The sequence below is a fragment of the Camelus ferus genome, chromosome 1, assembly GCF_009834535.1.
Source record: "Camelus ferus isolate YT-003-E chromosome 1, BCGSAC_Cfer_1.0, whole genome shotgun sequence".
Classification (NCBI taxonomy): domain Eukaryota; kingdom Metazoa; phylum Chordata; class Mammalia; order Artiodactyla; family Camelidae; genus Camelus; species Camelus ferus.
Window position 1 is genome coordinate 71,612,596 of NC_045696.1, and position 19,975 is coordinate 71,632,570.

Here is a 19,975-nt window from a genome sequence, read left to right on the forward strand (position 1 = left end):
AATTCCGAAGTCTTCAGTAAACATCCTTACTTCCATAACAAGAATCTTACCACCCTGACAGTGGTTCTGGTGAGCTGGCATCCTCTTGCAGCTGGGAATGCTGTCAGGCAGAGTGCTGCTTTGGGTGTATGGGAATTGTCTGTAGGTGACCTCTAGGATGGGCTGAGGGCGTATAGGTGTGACACTGATATACTGTGCTGCAATTATGTGATCTTTTCTGTTTTCATGTCTCTAAAGTGGAGAGCAAAGTACTTCACTGGATCAGTGGGAAGATGAAGTGCGTGAGAATTCACATAGTGCCGCTCACAGTTTCAGGAACATAGCTGATGCTCAGTATATGCATTGGTGGTAGTTCTAGTAGCAATAAGTTAACAAGAGGGAACGGTGGCTCTTCCTCTGTAGCTGACTTAAGACTTGTTTCTTTCACTATAATTTGTGTTAGAGAAGAGAGCTGACTGGAGTCAGAAGGGGCAATACGTGGCCTTAGGAATAGAGATTTTCCTTAAGTGCAGCTGCCCATTTGTTTGGGGACAGAATCTATTCCTTACAAGCATTGTAAAGTCAGGGAGCCTAGTAAGATATAATCAGATTGTTTTCTCAGTAGTAAAGCTTTTGCCAATGGTTTGTACATTTTGTTGCCTAGTAGGAAAATAAAGCTTCCACATAACAATTATTTTGCTTGTAGCTGTAAGGAATATTTACCAGTTCGTGCTGAATCTCAGAGCATATCCAGATTGATGTAGACGCCAAACTGATTTTGTTTTTGCCTTTGCACTAAAATCTAATCATAGATATTATCACACCCATGGTACAACAATGGGTGTGCTTGCTTACTAGGAAAATGGGGGGTTAGAGGGAAGGTAACAGTTATCTGTTTATGTTGGGGAATGGGGTGGGTGGGCTTGGAAGGTACATGAGAAACAATAATGGAATAGTGAACAGGATCTGTCATGAATGAAGAATCGAGTTTTATTCTTAATTTTGTTTTAGTTGGGGTGGTTGGGGTGGAGTTGGATATAGCCAATGTGTTTTATAATTTGATAGGTTCTGAAGGACAAAATGCCATGAGAAGGGTCAGTCATGTGTTGTCCTCAGCTCTAGAGAAGGTGGTTAGAGTCATGGAGGTGAAGTTCTGAGCTCCTCCCAGCCAAGGCTGCAGGAAGAGTTTGGGTTGTGTATGTCCTTGTGGCAGGCACAGGAGGCTAACTGCTCACCAGCCTGTCCCCCTCTTCTGTGTTAACAGGCCCTAATTTTGTTCAGCTTTCAGATGGCTCTTCCTTGATCTTGGGGGAAGAGGACTAATCCCAGTGGATGAATTGTATTTGGTGCAAGCCAGTCACACTAGGCAATTTATATTCCCTGGTGTTTGGTTTGAGGTAGCCAAGTGGCCTAGGAGAAGTCTGAGCGGGGTTTCAGGAAATAATTTTCTGTCCGGTAAGAAGAGAGAGATGGAAGATAAGAAGCCTGCCCTTTTTCTTCCTGATTTTGGACTGGGGTTCTATGATGACATGGTGTTTGGTATTGTGGCAGCCATTATGTGACCATGAGGATACATCTCTATTACACCGAAGGTGATAGAATGAAAGATGGAAAAATCCTGTGTTCTTGAGTACATCACTGAGCTTCTGGATCAACCTGGGACTACACACCTCTGGCTTCTTATAATGTGAGGTCCCTATTGTTTAAACCACTTTTTATGGGATATTCCGTCACTGAGGCAAAAGCATCTCCATGGACAGAGCTCTGGATGAAGAAGTGTTGTGGGAATTCAAAGGCCCTGATTTTAGGAGTAAGTATCCATGGTAGAAGAAAAGAGGAGCTGAGACAGAACTGTGACTCCTGGAGAGGGCTTCAGTCACCACTGATTAGGACAGAGAAAGGATTGGGCTCCTGCTGATCAGGGACACCTGCAGTACTCCCCACTGCTAGAAGGTAAATGAGAGCAGAGGTGAGACAGCAGAGGCCACTTGGAAGTGCCAGGCACTGGGGCAGCCATGGAGGGTGAGCCCCATGGTTCTCTCCATGGGAGACAAGGAGCCAGGGCTGACACAGTGTTACAGCTCCAGTTGCCTGGTGGTGGTGGAGGAAACGGGGGCTTTATAGCCAAGAACCGGGCCCTTCCAGTCACTTAAGCAGAGTTTCAGTTTCCTTAGCTATAAAATGAGGACAGTCATACTAGTGCCATTGGGTTGTTATAAGGATTAAAAGACATTAACTCCTGTAAATTTGCTAGGGTATAGCAGGAGCTTAATAAAAGATAGTTATTGCTTTTTAATGGATGCCTGCAGAGGTAATGAAACTACTTCATGATCCACCACTAGGTGCATGACCAATAGATGCTGGGTAAGGTCAGGCCAATTTGAGACTTGCTAGGTCTGGTGTCGACCTACCCTCATTGGTCTTCTAAGAGAGAAGACCCTGGGGAATGGAGTTTCTGGAGACCATTTCTTTTCTGCTCCCTGAGGCATATCTAAAACAATAGACTATTTGCCATGACATTGTTTCCCACCTCCTTCTTCCCAGCAGGGAGGAAGACAAAGATAGAAAGGGGGATACCCTAGCTAAGTGGGTTTTCTAAAGTTCCCAATGGACTGGGCGTGGGCTCATCATGGGGTCTCAGACTCCTGGCAGGAAGGAGGAGGAGGATTTAGAATATCCCCTGCCCATCTCCTCATTGACACCTTGGGTTGTAGAAGCACCAGGAATATAAATGTAATAACCAGAACCAGAGGCTTCCTGCTCACGGATATGAGGGGGGAGGTGGACAAAAATAGCCACACAGTATATTAGCAGACTCTGAGAAGCCACTCCTTTTCTCCGGAGCCCCTTCCTACACACCCTTCTAAGTAATTTCTAACCTTGTGATGATTTACAGAAAGAAAAAGAATAGAAGTTACTGGCGTTTGTAGTAACAGGATGAGAAAGTGCGAGACTTCCTGTTATGTGTGTGTGACAGCTGGTGATAAGTGGAGGGCCCTGCACAGGAAATCCGCTCAGCTTCTGCAATGTGACCTGCCTGAAACTTGGGCGCTCCTTCAGTCTGGATGCTGATGGCAGGACAAAGGGGCACCTGGACCATGGGCGACGTGGTGGAGAAGAGTTTGGAAGAGCCCCTGGTACCTTCTACAGATGACCCCCCCAAGAAAAGGGGAGACTTGGTAGAAATCTTAAATGGGGATAAAGTAAAATTTGACGACACGGGACTCTCCTTAATCCTGCAGAATGGCCTGGAGACCCTCCGAGTGGAAAACGCTCTGACAGACGTCATCTTGTGTGTGGATATTCAGGAATTCTCCTGCCACCGCGTGGTGCTTGCCGCGGCCAGCAACTATTTCAGGTCAGCACACCTAGGACCAGAGGCAAATTGGGTGCAAGACGTAAGGAAAATCTGTATTGATGTGAGAGCCCAATCTAAATAGTTGGCTGTTGCATTTACAGTTTGTATATTTATTTAGATTTGCGTGTCTATTCAAGATACAAAAAGGAAACTATTAAACCTTAGATTTTAGGACTTAAGTCATATTAAAAGAGAGATTGGCATCATTTAAAAGCAATGTTTCTATATTCTGGTGAACCTTCTGTGTATGTGTCCTTGTTCCAGAGGATGGAAAATTACTGAAGTCATGGGGATTTTTTCCCCTCTGTCTGACTAGTGTTTTGGAAACATGATGTTGTCTTTGTTCACCAGTAGAGGTATAGAAAAGGATGTGGCCACTCTTCTAAAGTTATCCAGTGACTTGCTGAAAATTAGGGACTTCTGTTTGTGCACAGGGAGTGGGTGGGAAGGGAAAGCAGTTACAAAGGTGCTTTAGAATTGAGAGACCACTAGTTAACAACACACCCAGAGATCTGGGTTCCACTCTACTCTGCCCCTTCCTGACCCTGGGACGTTACACGAGTCACTTAATGCTCTGAGTTTCTGTTTTGCCATCTGTAAGATGGGGACAATGATGATTATCTGTCAGGATTGTTGTGACAATTAAACATGAGGGAGGAGAAGGTCTCACACAGTGCCTAGCATCTAGTAGATGGTCAATATATCTTTGTTGAAATTCTTCACCTTGTTCTGCTTAGTTCAGCTAAGAACTGTCTATTGAGCAAATGCTTGGAGTAAGAATGTGGGAGAGTCTGGAACCCAGTGAGTTTGGATGGCTCCAGAGTTCTCCAGATTGATGTAGACCCAGTGAGAACCAGTTCCCAAGGGAAATGTGGATGCAGAAGGTATTTGGGGCACTTGAAAAAGAAATATTCTGGTAATTATTCTTAACAAGTTTCTTCTTAAATCTTGATTCTGGCTGGGGAAATTTAAAACTACTTACCTATGTAAATATCACGGAAGATATTTTATTTTTTCAGGTTTTTTTGTTTTGGTTTTTGGGTTTTTTTTGGAGATGCTTATGGGAAAATCTTTGGAGTTCAAAGAGCAGGGTCGGAAGGTTGTTGTGGGACTGATTAGGTCCTGTATGTAGATGAGGCAAGGGGACATCTGGGTTTGTAGGAAATAGTGCCTGCTACGTACCAGACAGTTATCTGATTTTATTTTTGCAACAGCAGGATAAAGGTGGCTGATATACCCTTTTGAAGATGAGGAAATGGAAACCCAACATTACAAATCTAGTCATTGCTGGAGCAAGGATTGGGCACATTTTAGAAATTTTTGCTTTTATTGAAATATAAACTGCCCCTACTTTGGAAGCTTCATCCCACGAGAAGTATATAAAAGATAAAGTGTAGGCACAGCCATAATGATTGGTTGACATAGATAAACATGTTACTTACTCCACCAGTATTGATCGTATGCTGTCACATTGATAACAACCCCTTTCAGAAATGAATGAAAGTCAGCTTTGCTCATGTCCTGAGCACTTACTCTCAGTCTTGTTCATTCTGTTTTGAGTCACTAGAAAACTGCTATCATAAAGTGTGTGCCTGATTAGCAATTTCATTAGTTGCTCTGCCTGGCTTTGAAACAGGACCGATGGCTGTGTGCTCTTGAATACGTCACTGGTTTCTCTGGCCCTGGTGTTTCTCAGCCTAAACAGAAAGTGTTTGGGCTCAGGTCCTTCCAGCCCTGCTGACAGAGGATACTAGGGAAAGTGTGTGCCAGCCCTCGGAGGCAGCAGTGGGGCAACTAGAAGCTGGAGGGAAATTCCTTCTATGCTTTTTTGATTCTTATCTTGGTATTTCCAAGATGACTGTCCTCTTACAATGAACACAGTCCTGGAGACAGGATTCTTTTTTCCGGTACTACTATTAAAAATAACTTCTGTTGTTGAGCACTTATTGTGGGTCAGGCCTGTGCCACCTATGTCACAGACACTGTCCCACTAATCCTCACAACCCTGTGAAGTGGGGAACTGTCTCCCCATTTCCAGATGAGGAACCAACCCCCCGAATGTCTCAGTTAACACAGCAGCCAAGTGGGATTTGGATCTAGGACTGACATTAAGTTTGACATTACCTCACCACCCATCTTGCTTTGTTTCTAAGATTTTGAAAGGGGTTGGGAACCAAGTTCCTCTTATGCTCAGACTTCGGAAGGGCAGAGAGTTTGCTCTGTCTGAGAGGCTTCCAACACAGCCCTCGGTTCTCTGGAGGACCTGGAAGCTGGTTGTAAAATTATGCAGGTTTTCCCCCCCTTTATTCACTGAGATCATAAATATTTTCCACTAAGTGATTGAACCATTATTTAATCAATCCTCTATTGACAGACATTTGGATTATTTCTAATTTTTTTCTGTTATAAACAATTTTATTGTGACTAGCCTAATAATGTCATTTCATATGCATGCAGAACTGTCTGGGGGTGCATTTCTAGAAGAGGGTTTGCTGAGTCAAAGAGAAATGCATACACAGTTGTAGTGTATATTGCCAGATTCTTTTGAAGAGAGGTTCAGTAATTTTGTACTCCTCACAGCCTTGCATCTAACTTTGGGGTTTTTCCCTGTCTGATAGATGGGAAATAGTGTCTCAAGTTAGTTTTAATTTGCATGTCTCTTATTTTTAATAAGGTTAAACACCTTTTCATATTTTAAGGGTTGTCTGCAGTTCTTTTCCCGTGAACTCTCTCTTCACAGCCTTTCAGATTTTCATGTATATCTTTTAAAATCAAAATTTATTTTTATCAAAGCACTATGTACAAATAGTTAACAAGGAGTCAAGTAGTATTTAAAGGCTTGTAATGAAAACCAAAAATTCCTCTTTCCCTCCTCTACCATTCAGACTTGTTCACAGGAGCCCACCATTTTTGACATTTAGCTGTTTCTGTTTCTTCTGGTATTATATTTATATTTTTACAAAATATGCTTACACTGCTCTTTCTTCATTTCTCAGTGTTAGTCATCATTTATTAATTTCCTAGTATGTCTGATAAGAACTTGGCACTTATACCCAACTCCCGTACCCTATCCTTCCTTTCTCTATAATCTCAATGCAATGTTTTCACATTTTTGGATATATTTGTATTAAAAGTTTACATTATATCCCTGAAAACATTGTTTCTTCTTGAACCAAATTGTATATTATGATTACATACAATTTCCTTTCTTGTAAACTTTTTTGTCTTTCCTGAAGTTAATAATTCACTCTTTTTTCCATTTGCTTAGTTTCTGGGGTATCTCTTGCTCACAGCCTCTCCACAATGATCTTTCATGTGGTCTGGTGCATCAGAGAATGTAGCAGTTCCATTTACCCCAATATTTTTCTCACTTCCATTATCCTATACACGTTCTCTGGACCTGCTGCCCAGCTATCATCTAGCTGCATATGTAATTATGGTGGCTGTAAACAGGGACTAGTAACTCAGACAATGTGGTTCCCCTTGGGGGCCTATTTAAAAGTCTGGAGCGGAATGAGGAAGCTGGGAAAACACATAGGGTTGAGGCTGAGAAAAGGGTGAGGGAGAATAAAACTTAGAAAGTAGTGCATAGCATACATTACATGTCAAAAAGTCAAATGTCAAGGTGTCCAAATATTCTCAGGACAGAAAAATCAAGGGAAGCATAGATTTAACATTCATAATAATGTTTTCAGAAATATTATAAGACTACTAGTATCTTTTATAAGACTGCTAGTAAAGCTGCCACTGTGTTATGCATTTAGACAGGTCCCCAAAACAAAGTCACTTGAAGGGGTTGTGTATCCGGAGTAATGAACCTGCTTCCCAAATGATCTCCACTTAGGCAAGTAGTTCTGTCCATTTATGGGGGAGCAACTCACTGCCGACGATGGCACACCCCACAAATGATGTTGACCTGTGAGGGCAACCTTGTTGTGATTCCCAGGGTGAGCAGAAGGAGGGGGTAGTTGCGACGTAGGGAGGGGTCATCAGTCTTCTCTCAGTTCTACCTGATGACTGGCCCTTCCTACATGAGTACAAAAACTTCCAGGCTGAGGTTGTCAACAACAAGCTCCTTTGTTGCTGCTGTTGCCTGAAATCCCTGCCTGGACTTGGCCCCTGCCTTGTACCTGAGTACCTCAGTCTTTGGGTCTGGCTCTCTGAGGCTATGACAAGGAGACTTTGACCACTAGCTATAGAAATCAAGCATAATGCAGGAATGGGAAGGGTACTGTGGGCATAACTTATTAATCATTATTCTATATTAACTGGATGGCATAAAGGGGGCCAAGAGGCTACTCTTAAGCCCTGTTCAGATGTTGTAATCCTTTGCAGTTTTTTCTGTAATGATGTAAGATGTCTAGAAAGGAGCCAGCAAGTGATAGAATAAGTGCCAAGGAAAATAGGAATGAATTACAGACATCTGGGTCTGGGTTAAAAATCTGGCTAACAGCAAAAGCGTTGAAGGTCGTTCTGCCACGGTGGGTTGATTACTCCCAGTGAACTCAAATGAACTGATGATTGTACTTCCAGCATCAGGTCCTGTGTTTTACACTTTTAATATTGCCCTTTTCACAGAACCAGCGTGGTGGTTAATATTTAAGGAACTATAGGCCTCTAGTCTCTTATCTGCAATTTCAAAATCCCCAAAGTGCTGCAAATGGAAAAGTTTTTCAAAACTTATTTGCTGGCTAAATCCAATTGGAATTGTACCTCTCTGGTGGAGATACCTGTCCTGAACTGAGAGGCAGCTATTTAGAGTTTTTATTTCCCTGAGGATAACTATATATTCCCTGCTGAAGTACTGAGGTGTTGGATTGTGGAGTGCTGGAGGTGCTGTATAGTATCCAAGGTATGGTAACAGCCAAACAATTCTGAATGTCAAAACACATCTAGCTGCAAGATTTTGGGATAAGAAATTATGAAACTTTCTAATAAAGTTAATTTTCATTTTAGTGTTATTCTTCTACCTTTTTTTCATCTGCGTATTTTTGTTTACTTTTGTAAACATAGTTTACATATAATTTTGCATCTTGCTTTGCACTCTTTTTTCAGTATAATCTTTTCCTCAAAGTGCTCCATGGTTTTCTTGACTATTATTTATTTAGCTACCATTTTAAATAGATGCATAATATGCAAATCATTCATTGTGGGTATAGGTCGCTTCCAAAATTTTGTTTTTATAAAGGATGTGGTAATAAACATCTTTGTATCAAGTATTTTTCAGAGTCTAAAATACGGAAAGGCTAACAGTTTTTGAGCACTTACCGCATGCCAGGAACTTGGCTGGATTCTTTTTCATTTCATTTAATTCTCACAATATTGACAATTAAATAACAACAAGTAGATAGCATTGTCTCCATTTCACCCTCCAGGGAGTTCACTTTGATGGGAAGAATGGTTCCCCTGTTGGGATCCAAACTGAAAACAGAGGTCTCCACTGGGCAGAAGTATGGCTGTTGGGACATTTCCTGTGTAAGACCATTGACTCCTCCTCCCCATTGTGTACTACTGTGGTCTACATAAGCTGAAAATGATGAGAAGATGTAAAAATCATTGCCCCTGTGTGCATACACACACATGCACAGGCAGGATACAGTAGGAATGTTCAATCCAATTTGTGTCTGGGGGCTGAGCTGGCAGATGTTGGTAGCAAAGCCCCAGCTTGCTTTAGGGTACTGTTGTGGGTCAAGGGGCTAACTAGAAGCCCAGGAGGTAGGTCAGGGTATGAGGTGAAGAGACAGTATACTTCGAAAATATAGGGCCTCAAGAACCTACGGGACTTCACTGGGGGCTGGAACCAATAACTATTGGTATAGTGGAAAGAACACTGTCTTAAAGTTCTGTACTGGGATTTGAGTCCAGACCCTGCCACTTGTTGGCTGTGTAAATCTTGGAGGAATCATTGGCTTGGTCTCTCTGGGGCTCAGTACCATACCAACAACATAGTGAGGCTAATGGTTTGTGTCTACCTATCCTGGTGAGTTCTTATGAAATACACATAACAAAATGGATTTGTTTATGAATTTATCTGCCTAAACATTTTATGCATGGTAACAAACCAGATTTCTTTGTCCCAAGGAATAGAAATCAACCACCTCTTTTGAGAATGGGATTTATATAAGTAACTCACAGAATCCTCCAGAAGCCTGGAGTGCCAAACTCAGAGAACAGGTGCAAGGGAGGCCAGGCAGTGGGCAGGACCACAGCCCAAAGCCACCCAGAACCCCTGGGGGAGGACTCCCCTGCAGCTGCAGGATCCTGGAGGCCAAGGCTACTACAGCTGTGGCCCCGGCACTGCTGCGTCTGTGGTCTCGGGAAACTGGAGGCTGCTGCCGCTTGTGCTGCCTCCACCAGGACAGGTTCTCCTCGGTCCCTGCTTGTTTGCATCACCAGCTCCCAATTCATTGTCTGGGATTGGTCCAGGCCAAGTTACATGGTAGGGCATTAGCTCTGTGTGTTGGAAAGTGAGCACTTCTGGATCCAGACGTGGCTTCTGCACTACACTACATCCCACTCAGAGGAAGATTTGCCACCTAGCAACCAAATGACAAAGGTCCATTATATGCAGCTACTATGTGACAGGTCTGCACCAGGATAGGGGTTAAGGTAACAGGAAAACTATGCAAGTATCAGGGAATTCCAGGGCTCTTGTCACATATGCATCAGAGACAAGGATCCTGAGATCCTAGAAGGCCAAGAGGACAATTACTTGCCCTTTTATTCCTCCTCTCCCTCCAGATTGTGGGCAGCCCTGGGTATGAGAGACTGTGGCATGCAAGCATCATCCATCATGTGTGGACTGGAATAAGGCTGAAAGCATGGGCTATGAGAGGGCCCTTGGCACCACTGCAAAGGCTGGCATTCAGCAGACACCCTGTAAATGTTTGACGTGAATAAAAACTTGATGTTCCTTCTGCAGGTTCTGTCACTGATTAAGTGACATCCTGGTCAGAGCAGAAAGTCCTCATAGAGTCGGGAGGCTATTGCACAACTTTAGAAAAGGGAAGGACGATAAAGCTTTGTCACCACAGGAAAAATTGGAAGGAGCAGTTAGAAAACCCAAAATGCTTCAGAATTTGTGGATTCAACAGGTCACTCATGTGATCATCTGGACACAGATGTGCTATGCCCACATAGTGACTCCTGCAGACTTTTCTTAGGATTGGAAGATGCTGGGCAGCAGTTGCTGCTCCAGAGTGGAAGTGCAATCAGATCCTTTGGATTTTCAATAAAATGTCGTCTGTTATCTCCACCCCAGTGTCTAGGGCGTGTGGATCTTCTTTCAATCAAGAACAGAAAAAAAATATTCTCCACTTTTGAATAGTGTTCCATGCAGCATTCAACTAGATCACAACAGAAATACTTTCATCATTTATATCACAAGTTCTAAGCTTTATCCCTCCCTCAAGTACATGGATGTATAACTGTCTCTCCATGCAAATGCCTTTATAGAGATAGATTCTAATATGGTAACACCAAACAGTCCCTGAGTGGAGATGACCAGATGTTGAATATCTGTGGTTTTGGTGAAACTGCCTTGGAGCTCACCATCCACCCTATTGCTCAACATTCTTATATTAGTCAGCATTCTTTTGGTTGCAAGGGATGGGAACTCAAAGTCAAACCAGTTTAGGCAAAAGAGGAAGGTATTTGGCCACATAACCAAAGCACCGAAGTATAGGAAGGGCTGGGATGCAGCAGAGCCCAGGAGGAAGAGGAACCAGAGCCTTTTATGCTGTTAGGGAGATTTCTTCCCACCCTCACTCAGCTTCTCTCTTGCTCTGTTGGGATTTCTCAGGTGCACTTCTGCCTCACAATGGGGAATTTGCCTGTTGGCAGCTCTGAGACTCACTTTTCCCAGCTTTTGTTTCAGAGAGAAACTGAGGGGCTAGCTTCAGTTTGAAAAGTTCCCAGGAAATACTGATTGGTCCAGCTCCATTCAATTATCCAGTCCTAGACCAATCACTGTTGGGAGGTGGGACACAATGGTCAGCCCAGCCTCACTTAGGAGTCCACTGTTGGACTAAGAGGTGAGTATGTGTGTGTGTGTGAGAAAAACATTGAGAGAGAGAGAGAGGTCGGTAAAAAATGAAAGCTCCTACTTGAACCACATGAGTTGAGTGGGACCTGACTGGGGAGAAAAATACTTTCCAGAAATAGGGGGAGGGCACTGGACAAAAGGAAAAATAAATTTCCATTAAAGAAGAATAAAAAATCCTGGCTTACTTTTTTTATTAGCCAACTTATACTTCAGGAAGCTCAGTCAGTGCGCTAGCTTTTCTTAGCCTAGGTTTCAGTAGTATTTTCTCCTCCTACTTTAATTACTTAGTTCTTATCTTATTTTTGTTGTTACTATTTGTATCTATGATAACTCTACTGCTTCAGTATAAGCCACCTCAAGTTCTTTTGGAGAGGTCATTTCTGTATAAAGATAAATCGTCCTTGCTATGAAAGAATATCGTTTAGCCAACCTACATGTCTTTTGCCAGCTGTAAGGATTCTTTCAATACATGTAACACTTGTGGAAAGCTTCAAGGCCACAATAATTGCAGGAGTGCTGATACTGTTATGACTTTAAAACACAATCAAACCAAAAGTTTCAACATAGCCTTATTCTGAGGAGACACTTAAGGATCTATAAAAATCAACCATCGGCAGGTTTACATATAATGATTCAAGTCTAGGATCAAGTAAGAGCTGACGTGTCATAAGTGATCATGTATCATAAAGAGTAAGCTCAGGCTTGCAGGGTGCTGGATATTAAGGGCATTTTGGTGTTGGGGGAATTAGGGGAGGGGCAGATGCCTGATGATTAATTCCAAGAAGGTGAGGTTGGTGGACACAGCACACGAAAGAAACAAGACAAAGAGAAGGGAGATTAGGTAATTTAGTAAAGTTCTCAGATGACTGGCAGGATCCTTACAGCTCAGGGTAGCAGGTTGGTTTAGCAGGCAATGTCTGTTTCCTTTACAGATGAGCCTGGAGGTGGAGGGGGAGAGAATTTAGTAATTGTGATGAAAAACCTGCACTCCTCCCACACTTCTTTATATACCACTGATGATTTGTAGGCCTTTAATTGAGGAACACTGCATCATATAACCTCTCCTAAGATACAAATGTCAGGGCAGGGTTCAGGAACAAAATATTAAGCTTTCAGTTCTGTGGTGTTGAGTGGGTTTAGTGAAATTCCATCCATCTCTCCATTCATGTATTCATTTGATTGACACAAATTTCTTAAGCGCCTAATCTATGCCAGGCATGAGTATACAAAGATGAATGAGTTGTGGTTCCCCCTTGACTTCGAAATCACAATCAGAGGAAAGAGATGGATAAATCAATGTTTCAGTCCAGGGTGATAAGTGCTATGATGAGGCTCTGCTTATGGAAGGGGCATGAAATTGTTACCGACCCTCCTGAGTCAGTCCCCAAAAAGATCTTCCTGTCAGGTGTCACATCCATAGAATGAGATGGAGTTCGGTTCAGAAGCAAAGGAAAGCTTTACTCTTCGGTTAAAGAATGGAGAGATGTGGGCTGGCTCTAGAGTCCGTGCTCTCCCCGCAGGCTGTGGGCGGGGCTGCTTCGTAGAGCTCTGGTCGCAGCGGGAGGGGCAGAGTTCTCACGGTCCGTGCAGGCGTGCTGCTTGTGCCCCAGATCTCAGTGCCTGGCGCAGCCTCTCTGCACACGGTCCACTGCTGCCATCTTGAATCGAGTGTCACTCGGCCACCGAGCTGAGGCATCCGGTGCAGCGGTTCTGCACTGGGAACACTAATTTCAAGAGTCAGATGCAAGGCTTCTGCACACAGCCCCCAATGGTAAGTAAAACTAAGCACCAAAGAAGAGATTAGACCTTATCTTATCACCTAGATTCCTCCTCATTCCTCCACTTCCCACTCCAGTGGGCTTCACTGGTGACAAAGTCAGAGTGGAGAAAAAGCAGTCAGAGAAGGCTTCCTGGAAGAGGTGATATCTGAGCAGAGTTTTAAAGGATGATTAGGCATTGGACCGAAGGGACCAAGAGATGGAGAGAAAGGGAGCAGAATTCCAGGCAAAAGAAAACGCATCTCGGAAAGTGTTGTGCAGCATAAGCATGGGACCACAGGTAGAAGACCAGGGTTGGAGTAAAGGATATGCATGGTCTAATAAGGCAGAGACAGATGGGCAAGGTAGACCATGAAAGGTTTTGATGGGCTATGATGAAGAGTCTGAAATGCATCTTATAGCCAGTAGGAAGCCAGGGAAGAGTTTTTAATGAGGAGAGTGAACCAAGATCTCTGTTAAAATAACCCTTTGGGCTGTGGTGCAGAGGTCCCGATAATCTAGGGAGAATCTCCAGTGATTGCAGAAATTACAGGTAGAGGAAATGAATTAAGGCTGAGGCAATAGGAAGACAGTCCCAAGTGACAATCTGAGTCCTCTCTGAGGGACCTCAGGGTCGCCAGACCACAGAGAGCCCCAAGGAGGGAGTGGCGCTGGCTGGTGAGAAGGGGAAGAAGAAACCAAGGCCGGGGACTGGAAGGCAGACTAAACTGGAAGACAAATCACACTTTTGCCAAAGGCCAACACTGAGCTTCAAGACTGAAAAGAGAAAGAGAAGGTAGTGTAACTTTATCAACCCTTCACCCACCTATGCCATCCCACTGTAGAGCAGAGCCCAGAAACAGAACAAGTAATTTCAAAGTAACTCAAGTTCTGAACTTACTTTTTTGAACACCTTGAGGGACACACACCACTGCTATTAAAATCCATTCCTTTCTTTTATCCACATCTCAGATAGGGACCACATCACCTTCATATAAATTTTAAAAATTTCTGTCTAGGAGGACCAATTAGAAATAGGTGCCTCTTGCCCTGGGGATGTCACTGTCCACATCAGGGCCCAAGGTTTGGCGAGTGCAGCTGGATGTCAGCCCCAAGTCTGGGCAGCCCAGCCTGAGTAACTCCTCCTTCACCTCTCACGTCAGCTGTAAGATCTCCTGTCTTCCTCCCCTTTTCCTCTGGATTCTGTATCATAAAAGTCCAAGGATCAGGCCTGGCAGTCTAGATTCCTCTGTGGTAGCTGAAGCACATATATGATCATCTTTGCCCTGTTACAATGGGGATAAATTTTAGGACTGGGAAAGCCATTTGAACACCTTGGAGTGAAGATTGGGACCAATTCACATGTTTCTAAGTGGTCAGAATCAGAGAATGCTCAAAAAAACCTTTAAGCTGAGGCTGACCCTTGACTTCTGGTTAATGACATGGAGGCCACAAAGAAACCAGCATGGGGTCCTGGGGAACTGAGATGGAAAATGTTTGGAAAAAGAGGGTGATAAGGAGCCTCCAGGATAACAGCCTAGTCAGGATGTGGTGGTGGGCAGTGAGCACAAATGCTGACTCTGCTCCCAGCCCAAGGGAAGTGAGAATCAGAGAATTGTTGAAGGGGTTGTGAGGGAAATGGTGTTTCATTACGGGAAACCAGGTTTCATCTTCGGTCAAGGAGGTATAAGATGTGTAAAGGAAAATTAAGGTGAAGAAGGACCACCACATTTTGTAATGTAAAACCTCAGGTAGGAGAGCTTAGGATAAACATTGTGGGCCTGGGGTTCCAATTTGTAGACTCATTGGCTAATATAGATCTTCACACACGTACTTTGCTCCAGGTCAATCAGTCTTGTAGGTCATTGTTATTTATTCTCATGGCAGTCAGAGGAGAAATATGGCTGTGGAGACTGTAAGGTAAAATAGGTGAATCCATTTCCTTTCCATCTCTCTGTGTATCCGTCCACCCATCCAAAAAATATTGTGTCTATTATACTAAGAATTGAAAGAGAAATAAAATCCAACCCTTGCCTTTCAGAGTCTTATGAATCTAATAGAGGAAAAGACATTAAAAACAGACCCTCTACAGTGTACATGGAGAAGCCTGTCTGGAGTCCAAAGGTGTTGATGTAAACAGAGGCACATGTTGGAAACTGCTAGCTGAGTCATGGGCTGGGGAAGGGGGTATACAGATCAGACTGCGAAGGGCCTTATATAGCAATGTTGAGAGCACTTTAGCATCTCTTTTTCTACAACCTTTTATACACTTTTAGTACAATCTTCTTTAGCATTTGGGCCCATTTGTTATTCAGGATTTTTCTTGTCCTATTGTGTCAGTCAGGGCTCTGCATTGCAAATGGCAGACAGTCAGTTCAAACTGGTTCAAGCATATAAAAAAAAAAGGAATTTGTTTGCTCACATAATTTAAAAGTCCAGGGGTATTGGTTTCCAGCTTAGTTGGATCCTGGTGCTCAAATAATGTCGTCAGGACTCAGTTTCACTCTGTCTCTTGTCTCCACTTTCCTCTGTGTTGGTTCCTCTCTCATGGAGGGCTTCACGCATGGAAGCAAGAAGGTCTCCAGCAGCTTTGAAATTTTATTTCTCCCAGCTCAGCAGCCCCGGGGGGAAGAAAACTTCTCTTCCCTAATAATTCCAGAGAAAGTTCTGGAATTGGTTTCAATTGGATTGACTTCTTCTTGTGCCCACCTGCGACCCAGTCACTGTGGCTTGGGAAACATAATGTACCATGCTCACCTTGGTCTACGAGGTGGGACTAGTTCCAACCAAACCTCCGAGACCGGTAACGGAGGAGGGCTAGTTCTCCAAAGGGAAATCTGAGCACTCCTCCTAAAGGATTCGGAATAAAGGTGGGCAGGCAAAATAAGAACTTCCCATTCTCTCTTTGTGGCTGAATCGTTGCTGAATTCTGGCCACAAGCATTTGCTGTGATTGATGTTTATCCTGCCTAACCTTGCAGCACAGAACAAGCTCCTTCCTTCTGTCGTAAATTTGGATGGGCTGAAGCCATCCATAGCATGAGGAGGCCTCAGCGATGGTTCAGGAGGGCTGGAAGGGAGTCTGATTCTATAAGGATGTGGCTGGCATCTTGTCTCCTAGAGGGTGCATGTGCAGTATCCTTGAGGGGTGGTGAACTGGGGGAAGGAGCTTGGCAGAGGCAGTTCTTCTGAAGTCTGGTGTTCAGACCTGTTTAGAGTCAGATAGGGGCAGCTATGGAATTCCAGCTCCTCTGTCAGTTTGGAGCAAAGACTCAGCCAGCAGGTAGGGATTCAGGGAGCTGACTCCAGGCTCCAGAAAGAGATAGTGGAGTGCTGTTAGCCGTGTCTCTGGTGTGGAAAGAAAGATGGCCATGAACTTCCAAATCCTTTTCTGAAGGCACTCCTCCAGATGTGTGAGTTTTACCTGTGCATAGCAGATGAGAACAAGTTGCACACTGTTTGTTACCAACAGGGCTTTGGCACCACCTCCTGTTTTAGAGCTCCTAGCTCTAATGAGATGTGTTACTTGAATATCAGCTGCAGGGGCCTGTCTAAACAGCTGAAGGAGAGAAAGGCTTGAGAGGCCCAGACAAGGCCTGCTTCCACTGAACCTCCACCAGGTTGAGAAGTGAAGGAGGAGCACTGCTCCCTCCCTCACATTTTGGGGGGCAGCCCTCTGCTCATGGAATTCTAGGAGGGCTGGCTCTTAGAAGATGAGAAGGAGAAGCTACAGGGAGGGAAGACTTTGAAGGGCCTGTCTGTCCCAGAATCATGGCCAGTTATTTCCTTCACCTGGGCCCTTGTCCAATTTCCTCCTTCTCAGAGTGAGCCAAGGGGAGCTGGAAAGTGAGTTGATCTCTCTTGAGGGCATTGGTTCTTAAGTTTGGTTTGCAGAAGAATTATGGGTGGGGGCTGAGTGAACCTAATAAAATTCATATTCCCAGCTTCACTGCTAGAGATTTTGATTCAGTAGGTCTGGGGTAGGTGGGGTTCAGGATTCTGCATTCTTTTTTCTTTCTTTTTTTTTTAATATCAATTTTATTGTTTTGGGGGGGGAGGAGGTAATTAGGTTTATTTATTGATTTATTTTTAGAGGAGATACTAGAGATTGAACCCAGGACCTTGTGCTAAGCATACACTCTACCACTTGAGCTAGACCCTCCCCTCAGGAATTCTGATGCCAGCTGTCTATGGAATATTCTTTGAGACCCACCAGCCTCAAGGCTGGAGTGTCTGCAGGCCAGGGATATGGGCAGGACTCATGTGTTGGGACAGGGTTTACATGGTAAGGGCTTAGGAGACAGCTTGAGGTCAGAAACTGGGCTAAGCCAAATGTCTACGTACTTCCTTTGGTTAGGAAATGGTAGATGGAAGGTTTGGTGCCTTCAGCTTAGAGGCTCTGAGGACTGTAGAGTGATGTCATCCCATGCTAGGGCACCCTTGCATCTGCTGACTTTCTGCTTTCTTTGCAGTAGAAACCCCTTTGATTGACCACATAGGGTTTATATCCAATAATCCCTTCTTAACGATATAATGTTCATTGAGCAGCATGTGATTACTAATTAAAAAAAAATTGTAACCAATTGGTATACATATTGATACATACTCTTAAGTAGAATTTAACTCAGTTTGCAACCAATGTTAGAGCCATTTCAACCCAGAATATCTCACTGATGCCCAAGAGTTAGTTCCTGGTATAAATGGGATGGTGAAGGGGTTAGAGGATGAACAGAGGAGAGACAGCATGGGTGGAGCTGGTACAGGAGTGAGAAAGTGGGGGCGGTGGAGGTGGGTATTTGTTTAGAGGACTGTGACTGGGGTTAGAGGTTCAGGAGGCAGGAGATTCAGAGGCAAGTATGGAGGCCTGGGGAGGCAGTGGGCCATAGCAAAGTTGGGCTGAGTTCAAAATTCCCAGTGGATGACATTTAGGCTCTGCAGGGGCCTCTAGAACTCATCCATGCTGTAGGCAGGAGGTTCTAGGGTGAGTGCATCCTCTTCAAGCTCCAGGCCCTCAGGGGTGTGATGGGAGTTCTCTTGGGGGGGCACAGGGCTCATGAGGGTGTTTGATCATTCTTGGGGGTGCCAATTCCTGTCGAAAGCAAACACACAGGGGCTAGAAGCACAAGTTCATTCATTCATCCTTTCATTTATTTTTCTCTCCAGGTATTTACTGAGTCTCTGTTAGGTTCCAGGCACTGTTCTGGCCTTGGGGACATAGCATTGAGCACGTTACAGCTGCTGACCTCACTCAGCTCATGTTCTAGTGGGGTGACAACTATTAACTCGTCAACAACAGATGTGTAATGTTTCAGGCTGTGACAGGGTTATGAAGAAAAACAAAGGAGGTGATGTTAGGGCGCGACTATTTTAGAGTGAGCATCAGGGAGGGCCACTCCGAGGAGGCAATGTCCGAGTGGAGACCTGAATGACGTGAAGTGAGGCCGACAGAACGTGGAGGGGAGCGAGGCCCAGGCAGAAAGACGGGGCCATGGCTGGACTTCATTCCTGGAGACTCTTGGGCCCGTGGCTGTTTTCATGGCAGTTGTGAGAGATGAGCTCACTGGCCTCAGCTCTATTTTGGGGTGGGCACTGACTCACAGCTGAAGTATTGGGCAACAGATTCCCTGCTGTGGGACTGTTTCTCACTGTAAAATGAGGATCTTTGTAGTTACCTCTGTTTTATAAGAATCTCATGAGAATTGGTCAGTGTCTGTCTAGGGAGCATTTTTATTACACAAAAATTTTATTTATCTCCTGTGTAAGCTAAGGGATAAATGGTCAGCAACTAACCCAGCTGTGTACTCAGGGAGCAAACCGTGTTCTGGTTCTCTCAGTACTGACACTCAGATGACCCCCTGAAGATGGCCTTGAACTCCTGCTGACTTTCTTGACTTTAGTGCACTGCTGAGCTCCAGAATAAGAGCCCAAAGTCCTAGGTTTTGGTCCCCATTCTATTGCCAACAACCTGTAGGGTCTTAGGCAATTCACTTAAATTTTTACCTCAGTTTATCACCTATAAAATGGGTGTAGTATTCAAAAGAGATAATGCCATTTGCCCTATGAATGCTATAAACATAAATGTGAGAGATTACTGTTATTGGAGTGGGAACCTAAGGGTGACCCACTTTGCTCAAGTTATGGACCTTTCATGGGTCCCAGCATTGCCGAAGTGTTTCCATGACTCTCCTGGAGAGCTGCGGGAGGCCTAGGAGTTTGGTCTATGAGAAACAGGTAGTTTTCTCCTTAGTTTTACCTTATCTGTGTTTGCCACGGTGGCTGTGGCCCAGGAGAGTTTATTTAAGTGACAGAAAATCAGTGAAAAACTCTCAGAGGAAAGCAGAGAAATGCTGGGATTTGGGGACCCAAACCGGACACACACACACAAAAAAGCCCCAGAGGAAGGACAGTCTATTTTTTAATTTTTATTTTAATGGAGGTGCTGGGGATTGAACCCAGGACCTTGTGCATGCTAAGCACACATCCTACCACTGAGCTGTGCTCTCCCCTTGGGCATTGCCTTTAGAGCACTTCTTTCCTCTCTTTCCCATGAACATTTATTGAGCTCTTACTGTGTGCCAGGCACTATGCTAATGAATCTAGATCAGTCTGTGTACAGCCCTAGCCTTGACTCCACGCTGGATGAGGGGTGGACAGCCATGCAGGGACATGACTGGACCGGGCCCAGTGCTGGCAGGTCAAGTGTTGCAAGCCGGAGTGCGGTCACCTTGCCTATTCCAAGTGTCTCCCACAGCCTGCCAAGATTCCTCTGACCTGGTCTGAAGTCCCTTCCCTTCGTAAGTACTGGGTATTGTGCCAACAACTTTGTGTACGTTGTCTT

General features: G+C 44.3%; 1 protein-coding gene across 2 annotated transcripts in view; it reads left to right on the forward strand.

The window, feature by feature from the left end:
* The first annotated feature begins 3,001 nt into the window (after positions 1-3,001).
* KLHL6 (kelch like family member 6) overlaps positions 3,002-19,975 on the forward strand; it is a 58,268-nt gene continuing 41,294 nt past the window's right edge. The window contains exon 1 of one of the 2 annotated variants that reach the window (XM_006187588.3): positions 3,002-3,337. In XM_006187588.3, coding sequence (XP_006187650.1) covers positions 3,045-3,337 — 293 coding nt within the window. In that variant the 5' untranslated portion in view covers positions 3,002-3,044. Of the gene's footprint in view, positions 3,338-19,814; positions 19,932-19,975 lie in introns of those variants that run through there. The other variant, XM_032483514.1, reaches the window with a different exon arrangement.